Source organism: Pectinophora gossypiella, chromosome 8 (assembly GCF_024362695.1).
Source record: "Pectinophora gossypiella chromosome 8, ilPecGoss1.1, whole genome shotgun sequence".
Classification (NCBI taxonomy): Eukaryota; Metazoa; Arthropoda; class Insecta; order Lepidoptera; family Gelechiidae; genus Pectinophora; species Pectinophora gossypiella.
Genome location: NC_065411.1, coordinates 6,466,502 through 6,479,699, shown reverse-complemented (window position 1 = coordinate 6,479,699; position 13,198 = coordinate 6,466,502). Strand labels below are relative to the sequence as shown.

The 13,198-nt window shown below is 35.1% G+C and overlaps 1 protein-coding gene across 1 annotated transcript in view; it reads left to right on the top strand.

The window, feature by feature from the left end:
* The first annotated feature begins 1,768 nt into the window (after positions 1-1,768).
* LOC126368902 (putative inorganic phosphate cotransporter) overlaps positions 1,769-13,198 on the top strand; it is a 53,943-nt gene continuing 42,513 nt past the window's right edge. Inside the window, exon 1 of the mRNA XM_050013132.1 lies at positions 1,769-2,350. Coding sequence (XP_049869089.1) covers positions 2,230-2,350 — 121 coding nt within the window. The 5' untranslated portion in view covers positions 1,769-2,229. The remainder of the gene's footprint in view (positions 2,351-13,198) is intronic.

The following is a 13,198-nucleotide window of genomic DNA, read 5'->3' as shown; positions in this document are numbered from 1 at the left end:
CTTTGAGGGATGAATCAGACCATGATTCTGTTTTGAATCCCTATTGATAAAGTCAATGGAGAAAAGTGAACAAAAAGTTCACTAATTCCCTTTGATGGGGATTTCTAATGGGGATTTGAGGAAAAATCCATTCGGAATACAGGGTAAGTAAGAGAAATCGTAACGAAAACTTTGAGGGATGAATCAGACCATGATTCTGAGTTGATACCAAGTGGAATTTTCCGTCGCAAAAGTATGAAATTTCACATCAGAATATGATTATTCCAAAAGGCACTTATGAGGTTTTCACTATAGGGCCGCAATCCTTAAATGGGTAGGTAGAGACACAAGTAATAAAAGACCATTTGCTTAGATGGAATTACTTTAGTTAATGTGTATGTATGCTTACAGTGTGGCCAGCAAACCGTAGCGATGACAGACGAAGGTCTGTCGGCCGCGTGAACCACGTCGGCAACCATCGCGACTTCCCCTTCCGAATTCGCTCTCACAGATAAACACAATAATATCAACAATAAATTCCACACTCCTCCCATCATCTTCCTCTTTAAAGTCCCTATTCCTGAAGGTATATGACAAGCACAATGAATTTTTCAATATGTGATGTACTATCAAAGAACAAATGTTCAGTCACTGAGCCCAGCGAATTTTTGTAAACCGTGGTGAAATTATGTATTAGTGGTCATAATTATAAAATTTATGTTTTTGTAGATGTTGTTAGTCTATTACAGAAACGACATGTAAGCAGGAGGTATAAGTGCAATCAGTTAATTTATTACTTTGCAAGAAACTGATTGGACTTTTGCAGCTTAACGTACATGTAACGCTGTTTACGGTGTTTCGGTAAATGGTAGAGAACAAAAAGAAACGAATTAAATTACCTATGTACATAGTATCACATCAGAAGGTTTGTTAACTAATCTAGTTACTAAATAAGTTTATACAATAAATTATGTTCTGATTTAAGTATAATTACGTTATTATTAATGTAGATTACATTATAATAGCTTTGTTTAACAAATTGGTTGACCAGACCGATTATTGGGGTGAAAGAGTTTTGTGAAAAAAGATGGAAATTGATTTTAAGTTGATGCTACGTTATTCTTTTTTAAATTAAGTACTTTATGGTATTGAAAGATTGAAATTAAACGTGTGGTGTGCTTGCTTGAAATTAACTCATCCATTTTGGTGGTTCCTTCATTTTGTATTGTCTTTTCTGGTGTAGTATGAAACAGTATATAATTAAGAACATTTACAAAAACGTGTAAGTATATTACAATTGTTTTTGTACCCCAGTAACTAAGAACAATGTTTAGGTATAATATCTAAATAGGTAATTTTAAACATTTTAAATAACTACACAAGATAAGCCTTCTAAATAAAAAGTACTCCCAATGTTACTAATGTATAGTTTAATAGTTACATTGAAAGCTGATAACATTATCTTTAAATCTCTAACTTCTATAGTTTAGAAAAAAATGTTTTTTATGTAAGTACTTCGTTTTGCAGGCCCGTGTATTTATTACTCCAATTCACACGTGAAAGGAAAGTAAATATAAGTATACAATGTTTTTTTATCTAGGTAGGTATTATTAATATAAGTACTCAGTCGTTAAAGTAGGTAAAATGTAACGTTGTAGATAAAGCAACGATTTTATCGTTGTCGTTTATCTCGTTTGTTTACAAGCGTGGTCAATTGTATTTATCAATTTGTATTTTTCCGTCACAACACTCAGTGTAAGTACACTATAGGTGACAGTGTCAGTTTGCGAAGACCTTTTATCAATAGTGCATGAATTTAATGTATTGAATACAGATTACTTGGTATTACCGAGTGCAGTCCGTTTATAAGTGCAGTGATTGTACAGTTCAAATAAATATAACAGCAAGCAATGTATAAAATATAAATAAATAACTACTTAGATTTATTGTGTAAAATAAGCACGTTTTCTTTTTAAAGTTTGCGTAGGTAAATTTGTAACGCATCAGTGATCGTTTTACCTGGAAGTGACTTATAATTTATGGAGGCCAGGAAACGTTTAGTTCAACGGGAAAGTCATAAAAACAAAGTTTTTATAAAGCGTTGTTTCCAATTGCGCTATTGAACATTTTGAATATAGTATGTCTAATATTTTAGTCCCTGTGGCTGAAGATATCTCGTGTTAAACCTTTCTATAACATTTGTTTGTGTAATCAAAAGTTTTCCAATAAAGAGTGAATGATAGTTAGAAGATGAATACATTGGCCAAGGTTCTGGCCAACTCTGTGCCTACTCTGTATGAGAAGCATGGCCCGTCGACATCAGAATGGACACCGCTGATCAACAAACCTAGAGCGTTTTCTATTTCTTCAGGTTAGTAAACATTATATAGTAGTTATGTATCTATTTATTTTTAATTCAAATTAAATAAATAGATGCCTAAATATATAAATATTTCCTAAATATTACATTCCGTCTGCGACTTCACTCGCTGTTTTTACAGGAGATAGTCAATGGTTAATTATGCTGGCATACCTTTAGAGATAGGTATTAGTTACACGTACTTAAATAGTAGATAAATAGTTTTTGGAAAATGTTTCGCTTCAATTTTGCACCCAAATTGAGTTTAAAGAATGCAGTATAAGGTGATAGAGACAATGTCACTTCTAGTAACATACTCATAAGTCCAGGTCAATGACGTATGCACTCCCGTATTGATCAATTTATGACGTCACTGACTGCGCTTTATAGGAGCAAGTACGGCCGAAATATCTCTGTCCAGTTATTATCAAATTACTCGAATTTAGTAAGAATGTATATTGTGTGTAGTTGCAGTAAAATCTGAAATTGCTTTAAGTATGACTTAGCCGTTTTGACACCGACTTTGAAGCTGTTAGTTAAGCGAGAAATTGAAAAGTCCTGAAACGCGCTATTGAAGTTTTCCTGGCACTCGGTATAAATAGCTGGACAGGGGTAGTGGGATGGGGTCCGTGTCTACTCAGTATAGAGCAGTTTCGCGATCGCTGTGCTAAAGATCGTACGTTCCGATGACTGGCATATAGTACAAGTACTGTTTGTCGGTACCGCGTATGCGCCAATATCATGCAAAGACGAGGAGGACAGATCAAAGCGTCGTCTTCATCGTAACACGTCTGAAGTAGACAATTTGACCCCTTTTTCTGTGGGAGTGTGTATTTTCTTACTAGTCTTACAAAACACCTTTTCAGGTGATACTATACTATTACAGAATTTATGATACTACTGCAATACTTCTGAGTAGATACATTGTATAGCTATATCGTAAAATGAATGTAAATAGGTACTGAAACTATAATAGTATTTTATGCAACAGTTGTATAAGAAGGGTCAAAAAATGCGAGTGGCGTGAGTTGCGATGTGAGCCTTGGCGAACATCGCAATAAGAGACGCCACGAGCATTTTTTGACCTAGTTATACAACGTTGCATACAATACTTTTTCTACGACGACGTAATTTTAAACGAAACACAAAAATTTTCCAATTTATTTTCCAACGCGCGGGAAAATGGCGGCAAATGTATACTTTTTTTTATAGTATATCTATGGCACCAAACAAAGTAAAGGTGCCAGTTTCCAGGTCAAAAAAAAAACAACAACAATGCTTTTTTGGCGACATTATAGTACAGTTACACTTTGTAAACAATGCTTTTATAGGCCATAGAGCGTACACTTTTTCAAAGAGTTTAATTATGTATGTACTTATATTAGACTTTTTGGTTATTTAAATGCCAGATTAAAGTAGAGGAGTAGAAAAAATAATTAAACTACCCAGTTGGAACATAGGTTAGGTACATAAGTTGGCAACTTTGATAAAATACAGAAGATTCTAAGGATATTCTTGGGATATTTTACGGTGACACTAATGATATTGAAGTCCGGTGCTCTGAAACTCACCCACAGTGAAACTCACAACAGTCTGAGGTTATACACCTACCTAATTATGTGTCATCATATTTCGGGAATATGTTCGCGGTTACGGTTATACTACGTAGTACGTACGTCAATTACCCAGAACCTACGAATAAATAATAAGTAATTTATTCGTAGCGCAGATCCACAAAATTTTATTGATAATTATGTGTGTGTAAGTTACGTATTATTTACTAATATATTATTGTATGCACCCACCGCAAAAACAAAAGACGTATGTTTATGGCGGTTACATGAAATACTTTAAGTACTTATAAGTAATACTTACACAATATTTTAATCATTAATTAGACGGAGTAAAAATATAAACTGGTAGAAATTAATTTATAGTAACATAGCCTTTAAATATTTATTTTTTATTATTTTATTTATTCGTAATAAACATTACAGTCAAAACAAAAATACACATTATTTAAAATAGACAATAACAATCTATTTAGTCAAATAAGCCCCCGCGGGTGGATCCGGGCGCAAAGGTCCTCATCACACTTGCCGCGTTACCACGTTGTATGGCGATGGACAACCTTTGCGCCAGGAAACAACCCGCACGAGCATCCGACCCCCGTCACTTATCCTTCGCCCCACCTCCCTAACGCTTTTTATTTATTATTTATATTTATAATTTTATTTATTTATTTGTATTGCATTTATAATAACTTCATTACAATAAATACAAAATAATTAATTAAATACGATAAAGATTACTACGTTAAGGACATGAAGATAAACGCCAGGTCGCGACTGTCGCGAGCGCAGCGTAAGTGGGTCGAGCGAAAAGTTCCATTGCGTGTTAAGGATCTGTCACTTCCAGTATGTTTTTTTACGTAATATTATAAATTCTATTAGGTGTTACTTTATTTCCTAAGGGAAATTTAAAAAATATGATATGGTAGGTATTCGGTGTTAATAGTTAAGTATAGTTTTCCCGACCTAAGTGTGTATGGAAACCTCGATGGAAATAGGCGTGTTTATGTTTCCCTACCTACAGAAAAATAAATTCTTTAGTCCAACTAAATTTAAAAAAATAGGTTCCGCAAAGTAAAAATATCCAACATAAAAAATAAACCTGTATAAACACACTTATAAACAGTCTGATAACGGCCTCTGTGGTCCAGTGGTTGAGCGTTGGCCTCACGGTCCGGTTCGAATCCCGGTGGGGACATATCACAAAAATCACTTTGTGACCAATTTGTGATAGTTTGGTTAGGACATTACAGGCTGATCACCTGATTGTCCGAAAGTAAGATGATCCGTGCTTCGGACGGCACGTTAAGCCGTTGTTCCCGGTGACTACTTACTGATGTAAGTATGTAGTCGTTACATGAGCCATGTCAGGGGCCTTTGGCGGCTCAATAATAACCCTGACACCAGGGTTGATGAGGTTGGTATTCCATATCACAACCACATGATAAGAAGAAGAAGAACAGTCTGATATCTATAGACGTAATGTCCTACTGCTGGGCAAAGGTCTCCCTCAATCAACTCGAATTCATAATAAAAAAATAAATTAAAAAAGTACCGCTGCAAAAATATTAGTTACTTACTTGCTATTATGAATGAATAGTGCAATTTTACGAGCGGAGGCCGAGGGGGTTCGCCGGCCATACCACAGACCTGTGGTATTGCTGTCTTTAACTAGGTCGAGCGAAAACTTCCACAAGTCTTCGAAGTCTGGGGCTTTTTCCATTACTTCATTGGAAATCTATTCTAGTCGTCCTTGTTGGATTAAATATTCCTACTTAATTTTATGTCGCATGTTTTATCTAGATTTTTGTAAGATTTTAATTCAATCGATATATACCTTTAGTGCTTTATTTTTTGATCCTGTCCATTAATTGGGAAGTCTACTACCTGGCACACAGAGGCGGAACCGAGAGCCGCTCTAAGTGCTGGCGCGTCACTCCCGCTAATCCGGGAACCCGCGGGATTGAATTCCCAATAGTAAGAAGACGGTAACTGGTAAGACTACTCGGTAAGACTATTGGGAATAAGGGGAAAATTCCGACTCCCGCAAATACGCATGAGTAGGCCGACATAACATCACATTTCATTTAGGTATAAGTTTCTGTTGTATTTTTTCTTTAATGTTATTATTACTAGACGTTTTTATTTTTGGATTTTTTAATTTAATTTAGCCTATATATGTATAGTAAGTATTTCATGTGTGTGTTAAGTATTGTCTTTTGATGTGATGTTATTGTAATATAATTATATAATTATGTTATCCGTGTCTGTGGTGTCCTAAAATAGTAATTGTTTCTTTCTTTCTTTCTTTTTTTTTGACGTCACTTATTGTAGATTTGCCGCAGATGGCATTAAAGAACTACTTGGCCGGATTTCTTTCTTTCAAATACTGAGATTGAGTATAAGATTATATAATTTAGGAATATAAGATTTAATATAGGAAAATAGGCTGCGGTATTGGAAACCCTACGAGAGCAGGCTTGTTTAGGATTTCTTTGTAATGATCGAGTTTGTATGCACACACTATCATAGATAAGTATTAGTTGCAGCGCACAGAAAAATCGTGGACTAAGGAACCGAAGTCACCAACCCGCTTAAAAAAAAAACTACACTCTAACCATTAGGCCGCAAAGGCTGAGATAGAGCAGAATTTATTACAATCTAACTTAGGTAGGTATAGACGCATATCTCTTGGAACTTTAAGAAGGTATGTAAATAAAAGTTATGGTAACAATAATTCTAAACTAAAGTTATCATCGTGTAAATCCTGTTTACGCGCGTGTCATAGTAATTTGCAGCTTATATTGTTGGCAAGGTGTTGAAATTCAACACATTTATATTAATTTATAGGCTACAACTCTGACCATGGTTAGCGCCGCTAGATGGACACAGGTTGTTACCACGTCCTCGCTAAATAAGGTACAATGATTAGGAAATTCAGTGAATTGTTTTTTATGGCCATGTAATATTTATTAAGTTAAATAGCGCCTCCACCTCGGCTTATGGATATAGGTACAGATTCCTGGAAAGATTCCTACCTAAATAAATGCAGCAACAAACACAACAATTAGCCACCCTGCCATAGAATAAGGAATAATACTACGTATAGAACGGCAATTCTCCACTCCCCACAAGCGTCTGAGCTAGGTTTACCTCACCCCCCCTCGAACATAGATTAGTTATGAATCGTGTGGTGTCAGACGTCACACACACAGATGCGCGTGTACGATAATGTCAATGTATAGTGTCTGTGTAAAACGAGGTTGTTTGTGCGAAGTGTCCGGGGTGTGACACTACGGAATTTCGGAAGAGCGAGATGATGATTGGACACTATTTGGACATGACGAATTTATTAAAAAAGAGAGAGGAACGGGAAGACCATCCCGCACCATCCCGCATCCAAGTTTGTAAATGTTTATTTCCTTTTGGTAGTTGCCTGGAAGAAATTGCTCTAGAGCAATAAGGCCGCCCAAATTGTACTGTATTCATGTGTTAATGTCTGATTGTTTAAATGTAGTTCTCTGCAATAAAGTATATTTGATTTGATTTGAAGACCAAGAAGAGCTTACATGGAACAAACTTTTTGAAGAATAGGCCTTTGATAGACAAGAGTGAGAATGCTACCGACAAGAGCGTGGCTCTAAATTAATAATGATGATGACGGAGTTTCAACGGAGATTTTGGTATCACTGCAAACTCAGTGGATAACCGACCTTAACTATTCTATGTCTGAGTCTGAGTCTGTTTATATTATTAAATTCATGAATATAAAACAGACACCTGTGCCTTAACGATAAAATGCGGTGTTGATAAGTCGATGTTAATGCACTGTCTTGTTGAAGTGCATTTCCATCGGGTACATGTCAATGTATTCGCACGTGGTTCCTAATTAGGTACCTGCTGCATTTTTATGTCGAAAGCAAAGTGCCATGCATTCTGCCTTCTTTCGAGCAAATTTTTTTTAGATCATCCCAACCTGCCCTCACTCGGGGTCGGGACAACATGCATTCCAAAGAGACTAAATTGCCCAAAACATTGTTGCGATTTCTAAAACAATACAATATTGATAACTATAGGTTGCAAATTCGATGCAATATGTAACATTATCGTAGTCTCTAATACAGAGTTGATATTACCTACCTTTAAAATTGGAATAACATTTAAAACTAACATTTAAAAATTGGAATAATTTTATTCGTTATCAGAACAATAAAATAGTTTGCATACTTAATACTAATTTAATCTTAATATTATTGCTATGACAGATTCGAAATTTATTTTTTTGCACCACTGAGTTTCCGACCGCTAATGATCTTAATTTGTCCAAACATGCTGACCCGACAGACGGCGTTATGTCATTAAACAATGTGTACTATACTTTTTTCACATAATGTAACATACTTTTCCTCAGAAAGCTACTACATCCATTCAGTGTCTCTTTGCATACACGGAGAAAAAAAATGATTCTATCAACCTGAAAATGGTTAATTTAAACAGAAAAAATTGTCATAATGTGACAGCTATCTCTAATGTTCACTTTACTTGAACAATCTTGTTAATAATAACAATATCAGGTGTAGTAAAACAGTATTCCTGATTCCTGATTGACGAAGTTACTTATGTTTCTGGTTATTTGACAAATTGTATTCTTATATATTATATTATGAAATTAAATAGCTCAGCTTGTGCTGTGATGGAGCCATGCTATGGCGTCATCCAGAGCTGGTTTTCAGTCATTTTCATTAGAAATCCATACTAATATTAATATAATACAATTTGTCGCCTAATCAGAAATAATTATTATGAAATTATATTTATTTTGTCATGTTATTGTAAATTAATGTACTTATATTCCTGATTAAGTTAACCATATTATTTCTTGTGGAAAATTAATTAATTTGGTTATCAATACGCATAGTTTACTAACTGTAACAATATTGAAAGTTACTTTGAATACAAATGTTCGCACAGTGAAAAATAAACTGAAAAAACACTTTTACAAATTATTTATTTACACAGTATAAGACGCTTATCTAAAATTCAGGCTCGGTGTCGCTCAGCGGGCAATGGAGAGAGCTATGCTCGGTATTTCCCTGCTCGATCGAATCAGAAATGAGGAGATCCGCAGGAGAACTAAAGTCACCGACATAGCTCGGAGAATTGCAAAGCTGAAGTGGCAGTGGGCAGGACACATAGCGAGGAGAACCGATGGCCGATGGGGCGGAAAGGTTCTGGAATGGCGACCACGTGTCGGACGACGCTCAGTGGGTAGGCCCGCTACAAGGTGGACCGACGATCTGGTGAAGGTCGCGGGAAGCCGCTGGATGCGGGCAGCGCAGGACCGATTGTCGTGGAGATCCTTGGGGGAGGCCTATGCCCAGCAGTGGGCGTCGTACGGCTGATGATGATGATGACGCTTTGAAAGTTGCTCCCTCGTTACAATAATATCATAACATTACATTACATCTTTAGAACCCAAGTATAAATTCTTTAAAGTACGTTTATATGTTTGTTAGTAAGTATGTCCGTTTGTTTGTCTTTAGGTAACTTATTCAATATATCGGGTAATATGAATTTCCACGTCCTCATGCCATATGCGTTATTAGTTTTAGGTAGGTAAACAACTATGCAAATCTTGTACAGCTTACCATATAAAATAAAGTTTTTAATACCTGCGCTTTTTCTTAAATGTAACATACATATTGTATTAAAAAATAAAAACTAGTTGCAGACAAATGATCGAGGAATATATTATTACTTAGGTATTTGAATATTACACAATACCAACAAAATATTTCGCACTATAAAATAAATAATTTTATTCACATCTAATTTTATGTGTTGCTAACTAAAAAAGATCAAATAGAATAATCTAGCATTTATTACATAACCATGTTGTGTTATTTGAGGTAATTCATGTACTTAACCATTACATTACTTTGTTTTTAATAACCAGGTACTTAACAATACAATCTGGTAGTAAGTATTGTTGAAATTATTGTTGAAAAATAAAATAAATAAAATAAAATAAAATAAGTAGCCAACATTGGCCCATGATAGTGACCTTGGATTGGGTTTACAGAAATGATCAAACATCAGTTACGTTTTTTGGACATCCAAATAAAAAAAAGATATCAGCGCTAAGCGTTTGCGATAGGAGAACAAAATGTTATGGGGCTTTAGAATGTACTTATACTCAAACACTAGGTTTACGCCGACGTCAACGATTTCCCTCATTCAGCGCTTATCGCTATCTACCCACTAGGGTTGATTAATTCTTTCAAATGTTCTTCCTCTCAGACGACGCCCTGAGCCGAGGTTCGCGCCCAACTGGGCACTGTTGCTAGTCACTATTGTTGTCTTATATTTTGTACCGGGTGAGAGCCGTCAGGCAGAGGCAGGCACTTTCTTCTGATTAAATAATAACCGGGAAATCAATCGCTAAAGGGTAAAAGCAAAAAGTTTGTATCTATTCGTGCCTGTCTCTATGATAAAAAGTTTATGTTCATTTTTTTCCTTCGTTATTCAGCGTGGCGAGGGACGATCTTGTCCGGTATAATTATAGAACTAGGAAATACAATTATTGACTAAAAATAAAGAAAAAGATTCATAAGGTAAGTACTGTAGTTTATATTCTAATTTCAAGTTAACAGTTGGCAGCAAAACAAAAGAACTTGGATAGAAATACTTACAACTGCATTTTTCACAAATAAGACTCGGAAAGTTAGGTGCCAGACCAATATAATTATTTCATGAGCAGTAAAATTAAATATAGTGACTAGGATTAGATTTAACCAATTAATTCATCAATAAGAACTAATTAAGTATTTGTGCATCGCTGGTGTTAAATATAAATAAAAGCACACAAAGTACTTGACTTTTAGAAATGGACTGTATTATTTAAATTAACAAAAAGTGGGAAAAGCAACACCCCATCGCCATGATGTTAGAAGGGGTAGAAGCAAGATTAAAATGCGATGTTGCCATAATATAAAACAAATTTTAGTGTGTACTACACAGTCTCTATAGTATCTTAGGACTTCGTATCAACAGTGGCTGCAAGTTGTCTTTGATTACTTGTGGCTCTGCCCACCCCATTTGGGATTACGGGCGTGAGTTTATGTATGTGTATGTATGTATGTACTACACAGTATTTAATTCAAGTATTTCATAATACATAATGTACTTGTTTTTCTATTTGAGTTCGGTCCCTATTCACAAACTATAGTTTGGTAGATAAACTAACCGGCTCGGCCTCGAAGAAGACTTTTGCAAATTTTATGGCGATAGTTAATTAAACGAGTTTCGAAAGCAGGACTTTACGAAGATAACGATTACCTCATGTTATTGCAAGATTAGTAAAGAATGTCATTTGAATTAAGTACAATCTTTTAGATCATGATAATTAGACAAATATGGTGACCTCTTCTTTTAACACTTTCGGAAGAACTTGCTCTTAGGATTTGATTTCGACTCCAAATTCTAAATGCTGAGCTCTGAGGTTCACCTTCACATACATACTCGGGCCTATTTCCCTCCAAGGTAAGCAGAGTATAGAATTCCGTTTGCTTAACACGTTGACAGTCCCCATACAAAATGTTATGACTTCCTTGTAAGTCCCGCATATTACTAAAATTTTTATATTTCTGTGAAGTAAAGCTGAATCAACAGATATTTTTCATTAATTATTTGAATATTTTCACTAAACTTTCAGTCACTTCGACCTTCAAACAGTAGCATTCATCAACCATACTGTAATACAAACGTTTGTTAAGTTACCCGGGATCCAAGTGTAGCACCCGCCCTTAGTGCGTACCTGGTCGTTTCTAAGTGACCCATATGGGTCACGGACGTATGGAGGTAGACCGTCATGACCCGAGTATGGATCACTGGACTGTCAACGTGTTAAACCTAATTCCCCACATAAAAATTCAGATGTTGAAACTGAAAGGTGTCCCGTAGGTAGATACTAGTATGGTAACTTATATAGATGTTCACACCAGGAAGGAAGGAACAGAAAGGAGGCTATCATAATGGAAAATTTCATTTAAGTATCTATATATAAATTCACATAATTATATCAAATCGTTAATATAGTAATGATTTCTATTGATAATCGTAATGATTCTAAACATTAACTAAATGACATATTGCTAATTGGAGCATTGCCCTCTAGGATTACTTCACACACATTAAAATAAGTTCAGTATTGCCAATCTACAAGTTGATTTCCTTTGGTATAGTCTTAAAAGAGATCCGATTTCCATTTATATGATATACCAAAATTTTTCTTTGAATGGACGATGTAAATAATCGTCCAAGAAACTCGTTTTTATCTCAATGACTTTTATTTAGTGTAAAATCTAGAAGATTTTAATTACTGCCTTCTATTAGTTTTTAATGAGTCCATTCACATCCACAAATGGAGAAAATCTGGGTTAAAAAGGTTACATTGGAGCAATTCATATAAACAACAATATTGCAATTTGACATTCGCGCATACTTATAAAATTAGCGATAGAGCTTTTTTAAATGAATTGCTTCAATATAGCCTGTTTAACCTAACTCTAATCGTTATTTTAATGTTACTTTTGTGTTTAAAGCCAAGTATGGCTGTAATTATGTATTTGGGCGGAAGGCAAGAGGGAATCCACTGCCCTATTTTTCCCTACAAAAGTAGCATGGAGAATGCTACATCGACAAGACCGTGCTTTTAAATTAAGTTGTGTGTGTGTCGCTGTAATTATGTACTCTTTTCCCCCATTCCCAGTGGTCTTACTGTTACCCGTTGTGCTGTTGATGCATCTAAAAAATTTAAAATTATATTTAATATTTTTTTTTATCGCGAACATACCTATTTAATTATATTATAGGAGATAGAACGAAGAAAAGCGCGTTAATTTTCTGAAGAACACTGTCACATATCCGCTTTTTATGCATAATTTAAGTGGAATTATTAGAATAATTCATTTATAGTTATGTATACTTACTTATAAAATGACTACAAACTTAAGTGTGGTGTCATATCATAAGAGAGGCGGTTGCAGCCAGGCAGTCTGCCTCACCTAGTCATTAAGGCGGTGGTTCTCGTAGGTAGTACAGCCACGTTCATGCGATCAATCATGTGGACAGCGTTTTACTCTGTTACTGGCAACGCGAAAGTATTGTCGTTAATATTTACCATAAGTAATATTGAAAAAAAATACGATGACGTAATACAATGTAAGTACTTGGCTATATATTATGTTTATTTAATTACGTACGTCACCTACCTATAAATTGAAATACA